Source organism: Bubalus kerabau, chromosome 5 (genome assembly GCF_029407905.1).
Source record: "Bubalus kerabau isolate K-KA32 ecotype Philippines breed swamp buffalo chromosome 5, PCC_UOA_SB_1v2, whole genome shotgun sequence".
Lineage (NCBI taxonomy): Eukaryota > Metazoa > Chordata > Mammalia > Artiodactyla > Bovidae > Bubalus > Bubalus kerabau.
In genome coordinates this window covers 33,629,447-33,653,479 of record NC_073628.1, presented here as the reverse complement: position 1 = coordinate 33,653,479, position 24,033 = coordinate 33,629,447, and the positions used below count along the sequence as shown (strand labels likewise).

General features: G+C 40.1%; 1 protein-coding gene across 6 annotated transcripts in view; it reads left to right on the top strand.

Annotated features, from left to right (window-relative positions):
• Window positions 1-24,033, top strand: part of LOC129652613 (glycerophosphodiester phosphodiesterase domain-containing protein 4-like) — a 181,747-nt gene that overhangs the window by 18,855 nt on the left and 138,859 nt on the right. For 5 of the 6 annotated variants that reach the window (XM_055581388.1, XM_055581386.1, XM_055581390.1 and 2 more), the window contains 3 exons: window positions 10,875-10,968; window positions 14,337-14,396; window positions 23,914-24,012. In XM_055581388.1, coding sequence (XP_055437363.1) covers window positions 10,875-10,968; window positions 14,337-14,396; window positions 23,914-24,012 — 253 coding nt within the window. The remainder of the gene's footprint in view (window positions 1-10,874; window positions 10,969-14,336; window positions 14,397-23,913; window positions 24,013-24,033) is intronic. The other variant, XM_055581389.1, reaches the window with a different exon arrangement.

The following is a 24,033-nucleotide window of genomic DNA, read 5'->3' as shown; positions in this document are numbered from 1 at the left end:
GTTCCATGTCTGGTTCTAACTATTGATTCCTGACCTGCATACAGATTTCTCAAGAGGCAGATCAGGTGCTGGATTCCCATCTCCTTCACAATTTTCCACAGTTTGTTGTGACCCCACAGTCAGAGGCTTTGGCATAGTCAATAAAGCAGAAGTAGATGTTTTTCTGGAACTCTTTTGCTTTTTCAGTGATCCCACGAATGTTGACAATGTGATCTCTGTTTCCTCTGCCTTTTCTAAATCTGGCTTGAACATCTGGAAGTTCATGGTTCACGTACTGTTGAAGCTTTGCTTGGAGAATTTTGAGCATTACTTTACTAGCATGTGAGATGAGTGCAATTGTGCAGTAGTTGGAGCATTCTTTGGCATTGCTTTTCTTTGGGATTGGAATGAAAACTGACCTTTTCCACTCCTGTTGTCACTGCTGAGTTTTCCTAATTTTCTGGCATATTGAGTGCAGCACTTTCATAGCAGCATCTTTTAGGCTTTGAAATAGCTCCACTGGAATTCCATCACCTCCACTAGCTTTGTTTGTAGTGCTGCTTCCTAAGGCCCACTTGATTTTGCATTCCAGGATGTCTGGCTCTAGGTGAGTGATCATACCAACATTTGTTATGTGAAGCACAGGGTGCTAGATGGTGAGCTGAAGCAACAAGATGGTTCAGCAACAGACTTTAAGAGAAATTAAAATAAAGAAGTGTTATTATTTGTACTGGAGGAAGTACATGGTACTTTGGGGCCACACAGGGAGGTCAAGGGAGAATGTAGACAGAGAATGAGGCAGGACCTAGGTACATGCCTTTATTAGGATCTATGGCCAGAGTGATTTCTGGGCTAGGGCCAGATTGGTTAAGTCATACTATAAGAGGAAAGTTCTTGTAAGCCCTATGAGAGTCTTGTCTAAGGGGCACATAAAGCATAGAGGTTCTGGGAAACATGGGAGACTGTTGACCACAAGGGCTGTTGCAAAAGTCATATCAAGAACTTTTATTTGTTTATGACTAAGGGCTGCTGTCTAGATCCTGTCTAGATCACTAGCACCCAAGAGTGCTAGTGTCAATTTGAGGTCTCTGTGGCCCATTGGACAAACAAAATGGATGCCAGGCAGTATCATTGATGCCAAGCTAATACGAAGCAATGCCATCAGCTAAGGTGTTAACATTAGCTAATGAGAGTTAGCTTCCAACAACAAAAAAGACAACTCTACACATGGATATCATCAGATGGTCAATACCTAAATCAGATTGATTATATTATTTGCAGCTAAAGATGGAGAAGCTCTATACAGTCAGCAAAAACAAGACGGAGCTGACTGTGGGTCAAATCATCAGCTCCTTACTGCAAAATTCAGTCTAAAATTGGAGAAAGTAGGGAAAACCACTAGGCCATTGAGGCCTAAATCAAATCCCTCCACACAGTGGAGGTGACAAATAGATTCAAGGGATTAGATCTGGTAGACAGAGTGCCTGAAAAACTATGAACAGAGGTTCATAACATTGTACAGGAGGTGGTGACCAAAATCATCCCCAAGGGAAAAAAAAATGCAAGAAGGCAAAGTGGTTGTATGAGGAGGCCTTACAAGAGCTGAGAAAAGAAGAGATGTGAAAGGCAAAGGAAAAAGGGAAGGATATACCCAACTGAATGTAGAGTTCCAAAGAATAGCAAGGAGAGATAAGAAAGCTGCCTTGTGTGAGCAATGAAAAGAAATAGAGGAAAACAATAGAGTGGGAAAGACCAGAGATCTCTTCAAGAAAAGTGAGGATACCAAGGGAACATCTCATGCAAAGATGGGCACAATAAAGGACTGAAATGACAAGAAGAGATATTAAGAGTATTAAAACATTAAGAAGAGGTGGCAAGAATACACATAAGAACTGTGTATTTCTTAATGACCCAGATAACCAGAATGGTGTGGTCACTCACCTAGAGCCAGACATCCTGGAGTGTGAAGTCAAGTGGGCAGTAGGAAGCCTTACCACGAACAAAGCTAGTGGAGGTGATGGAATTCTAGCTGAGCTATTTCAAATCCTAAAAGATGATGCTGTTAAAGTCCTACACTCAATATGCCAGCAAAGTTGGAAAACTCACCAGTGGCCCCAGGACTGGAAAAGGTCAGTTTGCATTCCAATCCCAAAGAAAGACAATACCAAATAATGTTCAGACTGCCATACAATTTCACTCATTTCACCTGTTAGTAAGATTATGCTCAAAATCTTCAAGCTAGGCTTCAGTAGTACATGAACTGAGAACTTTCAGATGTTCAAGCTGGATTTAGAAAAGGTAGAGGGACCAGAGATCAAATTGCCAACATCTTTTGGATCACAGAAAAAGCAAGAGAATTCCAGAAAAATGTCTACTTCTGCTTCACTGCTTTGACTGTGTGGATTGCAGCAAACTGTGGAAAATTCTTGAAGAGATGGAAATACCAGACCACCTTATTGGCCTCCTGAGAAACCTGTATGCAGGTCAAGAAGCAACAATTAGATCCGGACGTGGAACAATGGACTGGTTCAAAATTGGGAAAGGAGTACATCAAGGCTGTATGTTTTTACCATGCTTATTTAACATATGCAGAATACATCATGTGAAATGCTGAGCTGGATGGCTCACAAGCTGGAATCAAGATTACCAGGAGAAATATGATTAACCTCAGATGATGGCAGACGATGCCACCCTAATGGTGGAAAACAAAGATGAACTAAAAGGCCTCTTGATGAAGGTGAAAGAGGAGAGTGAAAAAGCTGGCTTAAAACTCAAAAGATTAAAAAAACTAGTATCATAGCATCTTGTCCCATCATTTCACAGGAGATAGATGGGAAAAAATGGAAACAGTGACAGGTTTTATTTTCTTGGGCTCCAGAATCACTGCAGATGGTCACAGCAGCAATGGAATTAAAAGACCCTTACTCTTTGAAAGAAAAGCCATGACCAACCTAGACAGCATATTAAAAAGCAGAGACATCACTTTGCCGACAGAAGTCTTTGTAGTCAAAGCTATGTTTTTGTTCAGTAGTTGTGTATGGATGTGAGATTTGGATCATAAAGAAGGCTGAGTGCCAAAGAATTGATATTCAGATTGTGGCACTGGAGAAGACACTTGAGAGTCCCATGGACAACAAGGAGATCAAACCAGTCAATCCTAAAGGAAATCAGCCCTGAATATTCATTAGAAGGACTGATGCTGAAGCTGAAGCTCCAATCTCTGGCCACCTGATGTGAAGAGCTAACTCATTGAAGAAGACCTTGATGCTGGGAAAGATTGAGGACAGTAGGAGAAGGGGGTGACAGAGGAGAGGTTTGGATGGTATGGCTGACTCAGTGGACACGAGTTTGAGCAAACTCCCGGAGATAGTGAAGGGTAGGGAAGCCTGGCATGCTGCAGTTCACGGGGTTGCAAAGAATCGGCCACAATTTAGCGACTGGACAACAACATCAACTCTTGACATGGTGGTAGACAGACAAAAGTTCCATGGCTTGTGTGTGTCCTCATGTAGAACCGGTTGTGTCTTTTGTTTTTCCTCAGAGTTGCTGTCAGCTGACAATTGATTCTGCTGATAAGCATTGTGGTATGTATGGTAGACGTTGGGAAAGCATGCAAGAAATTGCACCTTGTATCTCTGGGAAAGCAAGGAAAGGGTCCTAGAAGGTTTCTTTAAATATGCGTGCAGAGACTGGATTTAGATGAGAAGGTTGACTGGGCTACCAGACAAAGACTCTCTATTGGATGAGAAGGACTTCATCCAAAAAGATGTGTAATTATTCTGCTAGAGAGATGTAAAGCAATGTTGTAGAACAGAGGAAACTGCTTGAAAATATGTCAGAAGAATCCTAAAGTGGACAATCCACATGGAGTGAAGTCTACTGCATAATCTTGAGCAATTGTATAATCCCAGTTTGAAAATGTGACAGCCAAGAAACACTCTTTTCTTTTTTTTATTATTCTGATTCAGAATTTATTCTGCTTTAGATGCAAGTGAAAGAAGGTGAGTTTAGCAAATTCTTAATATAATCAAGATTGTAAGGTAAAAGGAACAGAGCATGTTAGAAACATTTATAAGCTATTCATTGTCAATTTCTAAAATTCTGATTATCCAACAGTCATTCTTGTCTGAACGCCTTGGTATGTTTATTTTTTTAATATAATTTTATTTATTTTAATTGGAGGCTAATTACTTTACAATATTGTATTCGTTTTGCCATACATCAACATGAATCCGCCATGGGTGTACATGTTCCCCATTCTGAACCCCACCTCCCACCTCCCCCCTCATCCCATTACTCTGGGTCATCCTGGTGCACCAGCCCTGAGCACCCTGTATCATGCATCGAACCTGGACTGGTGATTCGTTTCACATAAGATAATATACATGTTTCAATGCCATTCTGCCAAATCATCCCACCCTTCCCCTCTCCCACAGAGTCCAAAAGACCGTTCTATACATCTATGTCTCTTTTGCTGTCTCGCATACAGGGTTATTGTTACCATCCTTCTAAATTCCATATATATGCATTAGTATACTGTATTAGTGTTTTTCTTTCTGGCTTCACTCTGTATAATAGGCTCCAGTTTCATCCACCTCATTAGAACTGATTCAGATGTATTCTTTTTAATGGCTGAGTAATATTCCATTGTGTATATGAACCACAGCTTTCTTATCCATTCATCTGCTGATGGACATCTGGGTTGCTTCCATGTCCTGGCTATTATAAACAGTGCTGTGATGAACATTGGGGTACATGTGTCTCTTTCAATTCTGGTTTCCTTAGTGTGAATGCCCAGCAGTGGGATTGCTGGGTCGTATGGCAGTTCTATTTCCAGTTTTTTAAGGAATCTCCACACTGTTCTCCATTGGAGAAGGCAATGGCACCCCACTCCAGTACTCTTGCCTGGAAAATCCCATGGATGGAGGAGCCTGGTGGGCTGCAGTCCATGGGGTCGCTGGGAGTCAGACACAATGAGCGACTTCACTTTCATTTTTCACTTTCATGCATTGGAGAAGGAAATGGCAACCCACTCCAGTGTTCTTGCCTGGAGAATCCCAGGGATGGGGGAGCCTGGCGGGCTTAGTGGCTGTACTAGTTTGCATTCCCACCAACAGTGTAAGAGGGTTCCCTTTTCTCCACACCCTCTCCAGCATTTATTGCTTGTAGACTTTTGGATTGCAGCCATTCTGACTGGCGTGAAATGGTACCTCATTGTGGTTTTGATTTGCATTTCTCTGACAATGAGTGATGTTGAGCATCTTTTCATGTGTTTGTTAGCCATCTGTATGTCTTCTTTGGAGAAATGTCTGTTTAGGTCTTTGACCCATTTTTTGATTGGGTCATTTATTTTTCTGGAATTGAGCTGCAGGAGTTGCTTGTATATTTTTGAGATTAATTCTTTGAAAGTTGCTTCATTTGCTATTATTTTCTCCCAATCTTAAGGCTGTCTTTTCACCTTGCTTATAGTTTCTTTTGTTGTACAAAAGCTTTTACTTTTCATTAGGTCCAATTTGTTTATTTTTGCTTTTATTTCCAATATTCTGGGAGGTGGGTCATAGAGGATTCTGCCGTGATTTATGTCGGAGAGTGTTTTGCTTATGTTCTTCTCTAGGAGTTTTATAGTTTCTGGTCTTATGTTTAGATCTTTAATCCATTTTGAGTTTATTTTTGTGTATGGTGTTAGAAAGTGTTCTACTTTCATTCTTTTACAAGTGTTTGACCAGTTTTCCCAGCACCACTTGTTAAAGAGATTGTCTTTCCTCCATTGTATATTCTTGCCTCCTTTCTCAAAGATAAGGTGTCCATAGGTGCATGAATTTATCTCTGTTGCCTCTGGTTTTTAGGCTTATTCTTACAGTAGCCTCAAGACTTCTCCATCTATACAGCACTGATGATAAAACATCTAGGTTAATGATGAAAAGTTTCTCCACAGTGAGGGATACCCGGTGAGGTACACGAGTTACATGGAGAAGAGAAGAGGGAGGAGGGAGATAGAGGTGACCACGAGGAGAAGAGGGGGAATCAAAAGGGGTGAGAGCAAGCTAGCCAGTATTCACTTCCCTATGTGCTCTCCACAGTCTGGATCCCTCAGAGATGTTCACAGAGTTACACAGAGACGTGAAGGAGGAGCAAGGAGACAGAGGTGGCCATGAGGATAAAAGGGGGAATCAAAAGGAGAGAGAGAGATCTAGCCAGTAATCAGTTCCCTAAGTGTTCTCCACAGCCTGGAATACACAAAGAGATTCACAGAATTGGGTAGAGAAGAGAAAGGGGAGGGAGGAGATAGAGGCTACCAGGTGGAGAAAAAGGAGAGTCCAAAGAGGGAGAGAGCAATCCTGCCAGTAATCTCGTTCCCAAGTAAAAATGGGTATTGAATATTGGGTTCCTAAAGGTACAAAATTGATAACAAACACCAAAAGGCAAAGATTAAAAACCTAGAGTAGAGGTTAGATTCTCAAAAATACAATATTAAAGAAAAAAACAAATCACAAAAATTATTAAATATATATATGAAGTTTGGTTTAAAAATAGGGTCTTTTTTTTTGAAAGGTAATAGTAGGTTATAAAAATGAAAAAGGAGTAATAGATGGTATGGGGAGGGAGGAGGGAGGAGGGTTCAGGATGGGGAACACATGTATACCTGTGGTGGATTCATTTTGATATATGGCAAAACCAATACAATATTGTAAAGTTAAAAAATAAAATAAAATTAAAAAAAAACTAAAAAAAAGGAGTAATAGAGGACTTAAAAATAAAAAAAAATTTTTTTAATTTGGAAAATAATAAAAATATATCTAGGACTTTCTCTGGTGTTGTTGTAGACAGTGTGGGGTCAGTTCATCTTCAGACAGTTCCTTGATCTGGCTTATACTTCTCAAGATCTATAGGCCCCTTCCTATGTAGTTGTTGCTAACTGCAGGGTTTTAATCTATTGCACCTGTCACTTCCAAAGTGGTTCCCTCTGTTTATTTTAGCTTCTTCTGTTTGCTGGTCTCTTCAGTGTCTAATTTCCGCCCTGACACAAGGGGGCAGTGGTGGTCACTCTTTTAGGCTTACATGTTCAGACGTGCTGTGGGGAGGGAGGAACACTGCAGACAAATACCACTGGCTTGTGTGGGGAGTGCTCGCAGTGTCTTGGCCACACTGGGTTTTCCCCTGCTCACGGTGTGTGTGCTTTCCCCGTCTACACTGCTCAGGCTCTAGGTTGCTCTGCCAGGAACTGTCTGGGGTGGGTTGTGTGCACTTCCCAGGCCTAAGTCGCTTAGGTTCAGGTTCTCGGGTACGCCACAAAGGCGGAGACTTGGTTGGGCCTGCGTTTTGTGCCCTTCCCAGGTCCGAGCAGCTCAGGTGACCAGATGCTTGGCGAGCGCAGTTGCCCTCAGTTAGGGGCTGCATCTTCTCACCTCCCCCATCCCAGCTGCTCGGTTTTCTGGGTGTATAACCAGTGCACCTTCTTAGGTGTGCTGTGTGTCTCTTCTGGGGAGCTGATCTCTGGCTGCGACCCTCCTGGCGGATGTCGACCGTCCAGAATCCCAAAAAGTCTTGGTTAGCAATGAAGCCTGCTTGCAGTTTGGTAGATGATGCCTCTCTGGGGCCGCAGTTGCCCCCTTTCTTCTCTGGCTGCCCTCACCTGCCTGTCTCCGGCGGTGGATGGGCCATCCACAGCTGCCTAGCTCTGCTTGGTCCTTTGTTCTGTGAGCAGGCCTGGCGGTGTCTTAGGTTAGGGCTTTTTGCGAGATAGCTATCCCACAGTCTGGGTTGCTATCTCAAGTTAGTTCCCTCAGATTGCCCTTGGGGCATTCATGCCTGGTCCTTAACCTAAGCAATGCAGCTCGCACCTCCCTGCCCAGTCCCCTTTTGCTAGTGGCAGATGCGAGCGTCTGCTCTGTTTTTCTGCTGGGAGTTGCTGTTAGGCACGTAATCTGTGGGTTTTAATTATTTATTTATTTTTCTTCCTGGTTATGTTGCCCTCTGAGGTTCCAAGGCTCGCCACAGACTTGCTGGTGAGAGTGTTTCCTGGTGTTTGGAAACTTCTTTCTTTTTTAAGACTCCTTTTCTGGGACGGATCTCCATCCTTACCTCTTTTGTCTCTCTTTTTATCTTTTATATTTTTTCTTACCTCCTTTCGAAGACAATGGGCTGTCTTTCTGGGTGCCTGATTGTCCTCTGCCAGCATTCAGAAGTTGTTTTGTGGAATTTGCTCAGCGTTCAAATGTTCCTTCGATTAATTTGTGGGGGAGAAAGTTGTCTCCCCGTCCTATTCCTCCACCATCTTAGACCGCCCCCTCCACTTTTTTCAGTTCCACTCAGCTAAACAAACACCTTTTCATTCTTCTCACTTCCATGCTACCTGACTACTACTACCTATAGTGAGTACAAATCCATAGGTCAAGAAGAATTAGAAGATGGAAGGAGAGAGAGAGAAAAAAAAAAAACACACATGTAAAATTCTTCCTGCAGTTCATGGTGAGCGGGTGGTAACTTTACCTGAATTTGGTGAGAGGATTTTGAGCTGCGCTAAACTATAACAATATCAATATTTAACATGTGATTGAATGTACAAAAGAAGACCTTTTAGGTTCAAAGGGAGTGGAAGAAAATAGATGTGGGCAGAGAAATGATTAGGAAAGACAGAGGCACCATTAAATAGTAAACTTAAACTTCCTCATTTGGAAAATGAAGTCAGTATCATTACTTGGCTAAGCAGTTTGCTGAATTCTTTGGCTGTATCTCAACAGCTATTAAGTCCATCTTTGATTTAAAAAAAATTGAAATATAGCTAATTGGCTTCCTTGGTAGCTCAGTGGTAAAGAATCTACCTGGTAATGCAAGGGGTGTGGATTTGATCCTTGGGTCAGGGAGATCCTCTGGAGAAGGAAATAGCAACCCACTCTAGTATTCTTGTGTGGGAAACTCATGGACAGAGGAACCTGGTGGGCTACAGTCCAAGGGCTCACAGAGAGTTGGACACAACTTAGCAACTAAAACAGCAACAAAATAGCTAATTTACAAGTGTAAGCAAAGTGATTCAGCTATACACACACACACACACACACATGCATACATATATATATTTTTTTCAGACTTTTTCCATTATAGCTTATCTTGCAAGTTTTCTAAGATCTCCATTTGATTGTTTCGATAATTAATGTGCTTGTTTTAAAACATCCATTTTAGTTATATGAATGTGAGACCTTTCTTTTTCTGAAGATCTTGATTATTTTGTGGTTCTTTTTTGATCATTCTATTAATTATGTTTTTAGTATTCAGATTATTCTTTTAATTGACATACTGTGTGAATTTGTTGACAGTCCTTACATGTTCTGATTGCCGTCTGTGAGCTCGTCTTTTACAGAGTACTCTTAGCGTCTTGATCTGGGATAGCTCTCGCTCAGATAGCTGCTTGCTTATTACATTCTTCTTGATGTATAACTCCTCACCAAAGAGAATTTCCTTACTTATTTGTAATGTGGTTTTTGTTCACACATCTATATTTTATACAGACATACCTTGGAGATATTGAGGGTTCATTTCCAGACCACAGCAATAAAGTGAATATTTGAATAAAGCAAATCACACAGTCTTTTGATTTCTCAGTGCACATAAAAGTTCTTTTTATATTATACCGTTACGATACTGTAGTCTGTAAGAGTACCATAGCATTATTTATAAAAATTTTTCATGCCTTAGTTAAAAATTATTTTATTGCTAGATAGCTAACCATAGCTATTTATGAATAACTAAGGAAATGGCAACCCACTCCAGTGTTCTTGCCTGGAGAATCCCAGGGATGGTGGAGCCTGGTGGGCTGCTGTCTATGGGGTCGCACAGAGTCGGACACGACTGAAGCGACTTAGCAGCAGCAGCAGCAACCTTCACAAGTAGTGGTAGTAACATTAACGATCTTTGATCACAAATCACTACAACAAATATAATAGAAATGAAAAATCTTGAAATATTGCAAGAATTGCCAAAATGTAATACAGAGATAGGAAGTAAGCAAATGCTGTTGGAAAAATGATGCCAATTGTCTTGCTTGATGTATGGTTGCCACAAACCTTCAGTTTGTAAAAAATGCAATGTCTTAAAAGTGCAGTAAGACAAGTTATAGGTCTGTATTGTTAAAATATAATTTCTCCAGGTTTTATATGGTGAGAAGGTAATCCCTGTTATCTTGAAATGAACGGTCTAAAACAGTTTTGACATACAATACGTGGAACAAGTTTAATCCTCTTTCTCTTAGCTTATCATTAACAGTTTTCTGTCACAATCCCCTTTAGGAATAGAACATGTCAAGACAGTTTTTAAAGAGATCAAATATCTTACACAGGATAGATAAATTGACATGGTGGCTTGCAGTTATATAAGAAAACATACATAGACATAAACCAGAAACCTTCCAAAATGGAAAGTGTTAAGTTTTATTAAAGCAGTAGACTTTTTCTCTTTTAGAATTACAGAACTTCTATATTATACTGTTTTTTAAAGAGAATATGTGTTTTTTTTTAAATTTATTATTATTATTATTTTACTTTACAATATTGAATTAGTTTTGCCACACATCAACATGTGTCTGCCACAGGGAGGAAGGTGGGAGGGGGCTTCAGGATGGAGAATATGTGTTTTGAATATATATTCTGAATAACTTTTAAAAAATGATACCACTTATACAGAGCCCCATTTAAAGTACCCAGTTACCTTTAGGACAAAGTTAAAAGTTCTCCACTAAATATCCCCAAAGCTCTTCACAATCTGTTCCCAAATTGCTTCTCTTTTCTCCCTCTGTTTTCTTAAACCTCATCTAGTTGGTCTTGTCACCCTTATCCTTGATGCAGATGCTACTATTTTTTTTTTTTTTACTGTATTTTAAGGATTGAAACTTATTTTTGCAGGGTCATTTTTATAGGTACAGGGCTCTGGTTCTTCTGGTCCATTGTCTTACTGAGTTTCCTTGGGATCCTGGCTGCCTACACATCATTGCTGTTGGTGAGTAATGTTTTCTGTTTTTCCCACTCCTTTCATGGGTAGCCTCACTAGGTGCTCTGTCTGTGGCATGGTTCTCAGTTGGTGCTGGGAGCCCTCAGAACCTCAGATCACACTTAGCAGAGTTAGCATTTACATTAGCCACTTGAATATTAGGCAGGAGGGATAGATGGAGGGAAAAAGGCTTGTGCTGTTAGAGGATGTGTCTTACCACTTTGACCCTTAGAAAGAGTGGTAAAACATCCTTTTTCTCTTCTCCTATTTCGTAGTCTATTTCCTGGTTCACTTAGTATTATCATTTTAGATGCTCACACCTTCACATGGCAGTACCTTTACATATTGAACTACTCATTCCGTAGCCTATCCCCTAAGAGTAAGTCTTTATGGGTCTTATAAATTAGCTAGTGTGTCAAACCTGTTCTAATGCACAATTGCTAGTCCCTTAGTCCAGGTGCACTAACCTGGTGCTCAGACAGTAAAGCATCTGCCTGTAATATGGGAGACTCGGGTTCAGTCCCTGGGTCAGGATCCCCTGGAGAAGGAAATGACAACCCACTATGGTCCTCTTGCCTGGAGAATTCCGTAGACTGAGGAGCCCGGTAGGCTGCAGTCCATGGGGTCGCAAAGAGTTGGACTTAACTGAGCGACTTCACTTAGTCCAGGTGCAGAATACATTTTAGCAAATGTCTTTAGGCGGTAGAGACCCTGCCTATGTTTCTTGACACAGTAGGGTCATGTGGTATGAGAAATTCAGGCCGGGAAATAGAGGAATTTGAAGAAGTGGAAAGCTTGTGAGACTGATTCTTAGTTAACTGGAGTTTTTCAGTGCCCTTTTATACATGGGGCATATATATCTTTCTCTGATTTCATGATTCCTTGTCTCCACTGATTTCCTGTCTGATACAGAAGAACTCAACCCCCAAATCAGTTAATATTTGCCTTAATTTTTCATTCAAGAAAATGTGTTGATTATTATATGAGTGATAAATACTGAGGATACAGAAATCAACAAGACACATGCAGTTTCTGTTTTCATGTGGGGCACTTCAGAGTGACAGGTATGAGATATAAAGTTATAATAGTCCTTAAATCTTAAAACATGAAGCTGTGAAAGTGCTGCACTCAATATGCCAGCAAATTTGGAAAACTCAACAGTGGCCATGGAGCTAGAAAAGGTCAGTTTTTATTCCAATCCCAAAGAAAGGCAATGGCAAAGAATGTTCAAACTACTGCACACTTGCACTCATCTCACTTGATAGCAAAGTAATGCTCAAAATTCTCCAAGCCAGGTTCAATATGTGACCTGGGAACTTCTAGATGTTCAAGCTAGATTTAATAAAGGCAGAGGAACCAGAGATCAAATTGCCAACATCCGTTGGATCATCAAAAAAGCAAGAGAGTCAGAAAAATATCTACTTCTGCTTTATTGACTGCACCAAAGCCCTTGACTGTGTGGGTCACAACAGACTGTCGAAAATTCTTTTACAGATGGGAATACCAGACCACCTTACCTGCCTCCTGAGAAATCTGTATGCAGGTCAGGAAGCAACAGTTATAACTGGACATGGAACAACAGACTAGTTCCAAATTGAAATGGAGTATGTCATAGCTGAATATTGTTACTGCTTATTTAACTTATATGCAGAGTACATCCTGGCATTTCAGGCTGAATGAAGCACAAACTGGAATCAAGATTGCTGGGAGAAATATCAATAACCTCAGATATGCAGATGACACCACCCTTATGGCAGAAAGTGAAGAAGAACTAAAGAGTCTCTTGATGAAAGTGAAAGATGAGAGTGAAAAAGCTGGTTTAAAACAACATTCAGAAAACTAAGATCATGGCATCTGGTCCCATCACTCCATGGCAAATAGATGGGGAAACAGCAGAAACAGTGACAGACTCTTTTCTTGGGCTCCAAAATCACTGCAGATGGTGACTGCAGCCATGGAATTAAAAGACACTTGGCTCCTTGGAAGAAAAGCTATGACCAACCTAGACAGCATATTAAAAAACAGAGAAATTACTTGGCTGACAAAGGTCTGTCTAGTCAAAACTATGGTTTTTCCAGTAGTCGTGTATGGATGTGAGAGTTGGACTATAAAGAAAGCTGAGTGCTGAAGAATTGATGCTTTCGAACTGTGGTGTTGGAGAAGGCTCTTGAGAGTCTCTTGGACTGCAAAGAGATGCAACCAGTCAATCCTAAAGAAAATCAGTCCTGATTTTTGGAAGGACTGATGCTGAAGCTTAAACTCCAATACTTTGGCCACCTCATGTGAAGAGTTGACTGATTGGAAAAGACCCTGATGCTGGAACAGAAGGGGACAGAAAGGGACGACAGAGGATTAGATGGTTGGATGGCATCACCAAGTCAATGGACATGAGTTTGAGTAAACTCTGCAATTTGGTGATGGACAGGGAGGCCTGATGTGCTGGAGTCCATGGGGTCAGAAAGAGTTGGACACGACTGAGCGACTGAACTGAACTCAGGGGATGTTGAAGAAAAAGGAATAAAATCATTTTAGATAGGCTTGTAACAGACCTTGAAAGGCCTGAAAAGTGAGCTAGTGCATTAAGCATAAATCAGATTTCTATTTAGGAAAATCATCCTGGAAGTTGTGGTGTGGAGCCTCAGCCTTCTGAGCCTCAGTTTCTTTTCTTCCAAAATAAGCAAGATAATATTTAATAAAATGGTATTTTATAAGGCTGAATAAAGAACAAGTGAACTATATTCATGAAATTGTTTTGATAAGAATCTGTCTCATACATTCTCTCATTCATATCCTAAGCATCTGAGGACTCTGTTTTTCCATTCCTGTCTCCACACTGACTTGGTGACTGGCTAGATTTAGCTTCAAATTCTCTCTAAGATTTATTGACTAAATACTGATGTTAATGATAGTGGCTAGTAGTTATAACAGTGGCACTGGCTCCTCAAGAAAGGTTTTTTAGATGACCCTTGGAAAGGCTGGCCCCTGACCTCTGTTCTCTAAGAAGTAACCTCTGTTTTCTCTGTTCTCTAAGTGTTCTTGGTAATACCTACCAAGAAATTCGTAGGAACTCAAGAAAGATATCAGTATACTAACTTTGCAAAATCCCAGAGAAGATAATAAATTCTTCCAGGGGTTGCTGGTGAAAGGTACAAGTAGGAGGTGACACGTGAACTTTATTTGAAGCTTCAGTGGCATGGGAAAGGGGAGAGCTTTTTAGCAGAGGAACAGAATGGCAAATTCCCAGCATATGAAAACTGCTGATGTAGCAAGAAGTGAATGTAATACCAGACTGTGAAAGAATTTTGAATTCAGGAAAGTGTTTTTGGCAGCATCGTGGGGATTTCAAAATAATCTTTTTTTTTTTTTCCTTTTTTCAGGTACTTGGGTTTTTGTTGCTTTGGGAGGGGATTGAATTGTACCTGCACTGGTGTCATAAGGTAGGACATCTGAATCTTCATAGGAGTCCTGAGACCAGGACTGAATGTGCCTCTTTAGCATTGTGTCAAATGCAGAGCTTCCCTTTGTTTTGTTGTTCCCCTTATAAAAAAAGTCTACTTACACCGTTTTAGTTGAAATCGTTAAATTTGTAAGAAAGGTAACTGATGTACTGAAGGAACTGAACCTAAACTTTATTTTTTCTCCCTACTATGGACTCTGTGACTCTGTTCTTTTCATTCCCATAAAATCTTAGGCAACCTCCATTATTTTCCCAGTCCTTTATAGTCACAAGAACAATCTTGTTTCATTCGTTAAAAATTTCGCTTCACTCCAACTTCATGAAGTATTTCCCTTCCCCTATTTCACATGACCCAGGGCTGGGAACCTGCAGTTTTGGAAAGAGCATGATCGTCCTTTTACCTTTCTTCCAGAGTATGGCTCAGGGAAAGGAGAGATAGGATGAAAGAACACAGTCCCACAGGGAGGGGTTGATTCTAACAGGACCAAGTAAATGCAGTTGTTGGCTCTTAACTGCATGGATTTTTCCATGTGTATTTTCAGAGACCCTTCTGCTGACTTCCCTGGTGGCTTAGATGGTAAAGTGTCTGCCTACAATGTGGGAGACCTGGGTTCAATCCCTGGGTTGGGAAGATTTCCTGGAGAAGGAAATGGCAGTCCACTCCAGTATTCTTGCTGGAAAATCCCATAGACAGAGGAACCTGGTAGGTTACAGTCCATGGGGTTGCAAAGAGCTGGACACGACTGAGCAACTTCAGTTTCACTTTCACTTTCTGCTGAGAACCTTGATTGCAACTCTCTTGGTAAAGTGAATGCCTGTCTTCCTGTATTCCCTGATGCTTCTCTGCTAAGGTCCTTTTGACTCTCCCTTAGTTTGAAGCCCTTTAAAGTTATATTAGCAATTACAAAGGATCCATACCTGTTCTGAGGAAGCAGTCATTACTGATCCAGCATCTGAAGACTTGCAGCTCATTTCCAACATTGCCTCCCTTGTCTTATACTGCCATGGGCTTGAGCATCTCCAGCATAGCTTCTTGGTATTTATAGACTTTTTTTAGGCATGGTTTTCCTTGTATTTCCTCAAATCCAGGAGCATGTCAAATTCTCTGAGTGGTCTCCTTAAATTTCCTCTTTTTCAAAAGGAAAGTATGAACTGAAAATATAGATTTAAGGATTAGGACAGATGGAAATTGAAGTTGTAAGTTCTTAAAGGGAAAGAGTGTAGACTGAAAAGTACATAAACAGGCCTGTTGAGATCACCATCTATTTTGGAATTGGGACAGCATGATCAGTTAGTTACTACCAAGTTATAACCCTATGGGTTGTACCATTCTGATTGTCATTCTAGCCTTGTGCCTTTTACAGAAACCATGCTTACCTTGCCCCTGGCAGTGAGTGCTGCTACTTGGCCTCTGCCACAGTAGAATCTCATCATTGCCTTTGAACTCAGGAAGCCAGTTTGAGTGGCAACACCCCTCACCTTTATCTAGGCATAAAGCGTGGCCACTGTGGTGCTTTTCAAGGATGCTGACACTTTCTCACTATGTGTTTTTCAGTGTCCTCTGAGACTGCCCATAGAGCTCAGTATGGTGTGGGTTAGCTTATTATAGGTGATAGCATTCCAGAAACCTTTTCTCAATAAACCATTGAATTCTTTCTTCCATATTACACCAAGAAATCGCTGGCATCCCAATTTTATAATGCATTGGCTACCATTTTTTTTTTAAATTGAAGTATAGTTGGTTTACAGTATTATATTAGTGTTAGGTATATAACATAGTAATCAATATATTTATATTATATTCCATTTAAAATTATTATAAGCTGCTGGCTATATTCCCTGTGCTGTACATAACATCCTTGTATCTTGCTAAGTTTTATATCTAGTAGTTAGTGTCTCTTAATCCCCTTTCCCTATCTAGCTCCTCCCCTACTCCTTTCTCTGCTAGTAACCACTAGTTTGTTTTCTGTATCTGTGAGTCTGTTTCTGTTCTATTATATTCATTCATTTATTTTGTATATTCTGCATATGCATGAAAACATACAGTATTTCTCATTCTCGGTCTGATGTACTTTACTAAGTATAGTATCCTCCAGGCCCATCCATTTTTTGAAAATGGCAAAGTTCCATTCTTTTTTATGTCCTAGTTGTATTCCATTGTATGTAAGTACACACACACACACACACACACACACACACACACACACACATTGATCACATCATTTTATCCATTCATCTGTTGTTGATAAACAGCTAGGTTGCTTCCACATCTTGGCTATTGTAAATAAAGCTGCTATGAGCATTGGGGTTCATATTTCTTTTTGAATTGATGTTTTAATTTTCTTTAGCATAACCCCAGGAATGGAATTGGTGAAACGTATGGTAGTTCTGTTTTCAATTTTTTTGAGGACCCTTCATACTGTGTTTCATAGTGGTTGTATTAATTTACATTTGTACCAATGTGTACTTGGATTCCCTTTTTTCCACATCCTTGCCAACATTTATTATTTGTTGAGTTTTTGACAATAGCCATTCTGACACGTGTGAGGTGATAGCTCATTCTGGTTTTACTTTGCATTTTTCTGATGATTAGTGATGTTGAACATCTTTTCATGTGCCTTTTTCACCATCTCTAGGTCTTCTTTGGAAACATGTCTATTCAGGTCTTGTGCCCAATTTTAATTTGAGTTGTTTCTTTTTTTAATGTTGAGCTGTATGAGCTCTTTATATATTTTGGATGTTAACCCCTTATCAAGCCTATGATTTCCACATACCTTCTCTCATTCAAAAGATAGTCTTTTCATTTTGTTGATTGTTTCCTTTGTTGTATCAGTTCAGTTCAGTTGCTCAGTCATGTCTGACTCTTTGCAACCCCATGAACTGCAGCACACCAGGCTTCCCAGTCCAATACCAACTCCCCGAGGCCACCCAAACTCATGTCCATGGAGTTGGTTATACCATCCAACCATCTCATCCTCTGTCGTCCCCTTCTCCTCCTGCCCTCAATCTTTCCCAGGATCAGGGTCTTTTCAAATGAATTAGCTCTTTGCAACAGGTGGCCAAAGTATTGGAGTTTCAGCTTCAACATCAGACCTTCCAATGAATACCCAGGACTGATCTCCTTTAGGATAGACTGGTTGGATCTCCTTGCAGTCCAAGGGACTCTCAAGAGTCTTCTCCAACACCACAGTTCAAAAGCATCAATTCTTTGGCACTCAGCTTTCTTCACAGTCCAACTCTCACATCCATACATGACTACTGGAAAAACCATAGCCTTGACTAGACGGACCTTTGTCGGCAAGGTAATGTCTCTGCTTTTGAATATGCTGTCTAGGTTGGTCATAACTTTCCTTCCAAGGAGTAAGCATCTTTTAATTTCATGGCTGCAGTCACCATCTGCAGTAATTTTGGAACCCAGAAAAATAAAGACTCTCACTGTTTCCACTGTTTCCCCATCTATTTCCCATGAAGTGATAGGACCAGATGCCATAATCTTAGTTTTCTGAATATTGAGCTTTAAGCCAACTTTGTCACTCTCCACTTGCACTTTCATCAAGAGGCTTTTTAGTTCTTCTTCACTTTCTGCCATAAGGGTGGTGTCATCTGCATATCTGAGGTTATTGATATTTCTCCCAGCAATCTTGATTCCAGCTTGTGCTTCCTCCAGCCCAGCATTTCTCACGATGTACTCTGCATATAAGTTAAATAAGCAGGGTGACAGTATATAGCCTTGACGTACTCCTTTTCCTATTTGGAACCAGTCTGTTGTTCCATGTCCAGTTCTAACTGTTGCCTCCTGACCTGCATACAAATTTCTCAAGAGGCAGATCAGGTGGTCTGGTATTCCCATCTCTTTCAGAATTTTCCACAGTTTATTGTGATCCACACAGTCAAAGGCTTTGGTATAGTCAATAAAGCAGAAATAGATGTTTTTCTGGAACTCTCTTGCTTTTTCCACGATCCAGCAGATGTTGGCAATTTGATCTCTGGTTCCTCCGCCTTTTCTAAAACCAGCTTGAACATCAGGAAGTTCACCGTTCACATATTGCTGAAGCCTGGCTTGGAGAATTTTGAGCATTACTTTACTAGCGTGTGAGATGAGTGCAGTTGTGCGGTAGTTTGAGCATTCTTTGGCGTTGCCTTTCTTTGGGATTGGAATGAAAACTGACCTTTTCCAGTCCTGTGGCCACTGCTGAGTTTTCCAAATTTGCTGGCATATTGAGTGCAGCACTTTCACAGCATCATCTTTCAGGATTTGAAAGAGCTCAACTGGAATTCCATCACCTCCACTAGCTTTGTTCGTAGTGATGCTTTCTAAGGCCCACTTGACTTCACATTCTAGGATGTCTGGCTCTAGGTCAGTGATCATACCATCATGATTATCTGGGTTGTGAAGATCTTTTTTGTACAGTTCTTCTGTGTATTCTTGCCATCCCTTCTGAATATCTTCTGCTTCTGTTAGGTCCATACCATTTCTGTCCTTTATCGAGCCCATCTTTGCATGAAATGTTCCCTTGGTATCTCTAATTTTATTGAAGAGATCTCTAGTCTTTCCCATTCTGTTGTTTTCCTCTATTTCTTTGCATTGATTGCTGAAGAAGGCTTTCTTATCTCTTCTTGCTATTGTTTGAAACTCTGCATTCAGATGCTTATATCTTCCTTTAGGATGGATAAATAAATAAATTACACACACACACACACACACACACACACACACACACAGTGAAAGTCGCTCAGTCATGTCCGACTCTTTGCGACCCCATGGACTATATGGTCCATGGAATTCTCCGGGCCAGAATACTGGAGTGGGTAGCCTTTCCCTTCTCCAGGGAATCTTCCCAACCCAGGAATTGAACCCAGTCTCCCGCATTGCAAGATTCTTTACCAGCTGAGTCACAAGAGAAGCCCGTACATACATAAGTTTAGCCCAGTCTTGAATTCTTTTCTCCTTGTTTAACAATCTTAGGATTTTTTTCCTACATATACTGTAGAGTTTGGTCAGTAAATTTAATAAAGCCATCTCTTGAAGTATTCTTAGGTCTAATTCTGATTATAAGTCTGTAGACAAATAGGAAAAGGAGTACGTCAAGGCTGTATATTGTCACCCTGCTTATTTAACTTATATGCAGAGTATATCATGAGAAATGCTGGGCTGGAGGAAGCACAAGCTGGAATCAAGATTGCTGGGAGAAATATCAATAACCTCAGATATGCAGATGACACCACCCTTATGACAGAAAGTGAAGAAGAACTAAAAAGCCTGTTGATGAAAGTAAAAGTGGAGAGTGACAAAGTTGGCTTAAAGCTCAATATTCAGAAAACTAAGATTATGGCATCTGGTCCTATCACTTCATGGCGAATAGATGGGGAAAAAGTTGAAACAGTGGCTGACTTTATTTTTCTGGGCTCCAAAATCACTGCAGATGGTGACTGCAGCCATGAAATTAAAAGACGCTTGCTCCTCAGAAGGAAAGTTATGACCAACCTAGACAGCATATTCAAAAGCAGAGACATTACTTTGCCAACAAAGGTCCATCTAGTCAAGGCTATGGTTTTTCCAGTAGTCATGTATGGATGTGAGAGTTGGACTGTGAAGAAGGCTGAGTGCCGAAGAATTGATGCTTTTGAACTGTGGTGTTGGAGAAGACTCTTGAGAGTCCCTTGGACTGCAAGGAGATCCAACCAGTCCATTCTAAAGGAGATCAGTCCTGGGTGTTCATTGAAGGGACTGGCTGAAGCTGAAATGCCAATACTTTGGCCACCTGATGCGGAGAGCTGACTCATTTGAAAATACCCTAATGCTGGGAGGGATTGGAGGTAGGATGAGAAGGGGACAACAGACGATGAGATGGTTGGATGGAATCACTGCCTCGATGCACATGGGTTTGGGTGAACTCCAGGAGTTTGTGATGGACATGGAGGCCTGGTATGCTGAGGTTCATGGGGTTGCAAAGAGTTGGACATGACTGAGCGACTGAACTGAACTGAACTGAGACAATGGAAAGTGATGCAGGTGAGGTATGAGAAAGAGTGGGCATGCCCTTGAAAGGTGACCACCTTAGTCACGGCTTCATCCATTGAAGGATTAGGTTTATTAGACTTGTGAGGAGAGATTGCTTCTGTTGGCAACAGGGATTCTGTGGGGCTTGGAGTTTCAGTTTTAGTGTGCAAAGAATAAACCCTGAAGGAAAGGGTTAGTACCAGGCCTGTAACCTATTCTCCTTCCACTTAGGCATGTTCAGAGAGGAATGAATGACCACAATCAAAACTCTTTATAAATATATCGAAGGTATTTAAACATACTAAAAATAGTTATTAGTCAAAAGATAGTGAAGAATTTTTATCTATGAAAATTTCTAGCAGAATATAACCTTGTATATTTGGGTTGCTTATTGTAAATAATCTTGAAATTTATAAATTTGTATTGTGGGAGACATTGCTGACCTGAGTTGCATAATTAATGGGATATAAGATAAGGATGCTCCATAACTCAAAAGGCTCCTTCTGGGAATCAAAGTTTCCATACATTTTGCTTAAAACACACACCTCAGATTAACAAATTTCTTTTTATTGAAGTATAGTTGATTTACTTCATGCATGTAGAAGGGGAAAAAGTGGAAAGAGTGAAAGATTTTATTTTCTTGGGCTCCAAAATCACTGCAGATGGTGACTGCAGCCATGAAATTAAAAGATGCTTGCTCCTTGTAAGCAGGTTACAAGAAACCTAGACAGTGTATTAAAAAGCAGAGATATCACTTTGCTGACACAGGTCCTTTTAAAGAAAGCTATGATTTTTCCAGTAGTCACGTGAGAATTGTGAGAGTTGGACCATAAAAAAGGCTGAGCACTGAAAAATCGGTGCTTCAAACTGTAGTGCTGGAGAAGACTTGAGAGTCCCTTGGACTGCAAGGAGATCAAACCAGTCAATCCTAAAGGAGATCACCCCTGAATATCCATTGGAAGGCCTGATGCTGAAGCTGAAGCTCTAATACTTTCGACCACCTGATGTGAAGAGTTGACTCATTGGAGAAGACCCTGATTCTGGGAAAGATTAAAGGCAAAAGGAGAAGGGAATGGCAGAGGATGAGATGGTTAGATAGCATCACCGACTCAATGAACATGAGTTCGAGCAAACTCTGGGAGATAATGGAGGACAGGGAAGCCTGGCATGCTGCAGTGCATGGTGTCACCAGAATTGGACACAACTTAGGAACTAAGCAACAGCATAGTTCATTTACAGTGTTGTTGCAGGGGTACAGCCAAGTGATCATTTATAAACACATATGCATATACATTCTTTTTAAGATTCTTTTCCATTATAAATCCCTATAAGATGTTGAGTATAGTTCCCTGTGCTATGCAGTAGATCCTTGTGTTTTAATCCATTTCATATATAGTAGTGTGTATCTGTTAATCCCATACTCCTCATTTTTCCCTCCCCATTCTCCTTTCCCCTTTAGCAACCATAGTTTGTTTTCTGTGACTGAATCTATTTCTGTTTTGTAAATAAATTCATTTGTATCTTTTTTTAGATTCTGCATATAAATGAAATCATATGATATTTGCCTTTCAATCTGACATACTTTGTTTGACAAGGTCTAGATTCATCCATGTTACTGCAATTGGCAATATTTCATTCTTTTTTTTATGGCTAAGTAAGATTCCATTGTATCTGTGTACCACATTTTCTTTGTGCATTCATCCGTTGATGGACATTCATGTTGCTTTCATGTCTTGGCTATTGTAAATAGTGCTGCAATGAACATTGGGGTGCATGTATTGTTTCAGACCATGTTTTTCTCTAGATACATGTCCAGGAGTGGTGTTGCAGGGTCATATGGTAGCTCTGCTTTTAGTTTTTTAAGGAACCTCCAACCATTTTCCCTTGGCTGCACCAGTTTACATTCCTACCAACAATTTAGCAGGGTTCCCTTTTATCTGTGCCTCTCCAGCAATGATTATTTGTAGACTTTTTTTGACAGCCATTCTGACTGGTGTGAGTTGATGCCTCATTGTAGTTTTGATTTGCATTTCTCTAATAATTGGTGATGTTGAGCATCTTTTCATTTCCCTGTTGGCTATCTATATGTTTTCTTTGGCAAAAGGTCTATTTAGGTCTTCTGCCCTTTTTTGATTCAGTTGTTTGGTTTGTTGATAGTTGCAGCACTTGCAAATATTTTGTCTTCTTCTGTGGATTGTCTTTTCATTTTGTTCCTGGTTTCTTTTGCTGTGCAAAAACCTTTAAGTTTAACTAGGTCTCATTTGTTTATTTTTGCTTTTATTTCCATTATTCAAGAAAATGGATTCCAAAAAATATTGCTACAAAAACACACCTCATATTTTAAGTCCAGGATCAGCATGTATCCAAATACAGGAGAGGAAAGACATTTTTATGAATAGCTGCATTTGATAAAATCAGATTTTCCTACAAGAAAAAATTTTATCTTTAATTGACTATATCATTTCAACCATTAGTGAAGTTTGGTGTTGGGTATGCTCACAGAATCACAGAAGATTCATATGAATCTTATTTGACAATTAAACCCTTGTGTTGTAATGCATTTGATTTGCTAATAGGTTAAGATTTCTGCATCTGTTAATAGGAGAAATTGGACTATAATTTTTCTCTCTTGTAATGTCATTATTGAATTTGAGTATTAATGTTTTGTTGGCTTCATAAGACAAGTTAGAGAGCATTCCCTCTTTTTTATTCTCTAGGAGAGCTTGTTAAAGTGGAAATATTTTTTTCTTAAATGTTTGGAAAATTAACCATTGAAGGCAGTATGACCTGGAATTATTTTGTGAGAAGGTTTAATTCAATTGCTTTTTTATAGAGATTGTGAGAGAGTGGGAACCAAGTATTCTTTACAGGCAACATAGAAGCAGAAAAACTATATTTGAAGGAGAAAAATTTAAAGTTGTATCTTCTTGGTCTCAGTGTTCTTTCTCAATGAAATAGTGTTCTGGCCAGCAGATATTTTTCATCTGTTCAACAAATATTTATTGGGTATTTTATATGAATCAGACATATTCTGCAAGGCAGTGAAGATATAATTATAAACAAATATTGTCCTTGACCTCTTGAAACTTACGGTCTGCTGGGGAAAACATGCACTGAAAAGGTACTTGCTTACAAAATATTTTTTACTTGTTACCAAATTGAGTCATGTAAAAAAGTAGTGAATATTTATAATAGCCATTATTGAAGCTGAGTGAGACATGCCAGTACTGATGGTGGCCCAGCTGAGGTGGAGAGGATAAATTAGTAAAGGTATCAGGCCATATACACATATACACAAAAGCTGTGTACTTTTTTTTCTCCAGAAAGCAAAGAAGGTAAATTATTGAATTCATCTAATATTGAGCATTTGCAGGTTGGTTAGGTTAAAAGGATGAGGAAATGAGGACCCAGACACTATAGGGACACATATTTCCTAAGGATGGTTCTCATCCAAGATTAGTGCTTGGAAGTCAGGAAATTCTTTTTGTTTCCCCAGATCCTGATTCTGCTAGTGATTGTGATATGCTCATTTTTTTTCTGGATTTTATTCACTTACTGGAAAGACAGATGGCTCACCGTTGGGCTGTCACTGCAGGTAAGCACCATTCTTAGTTGT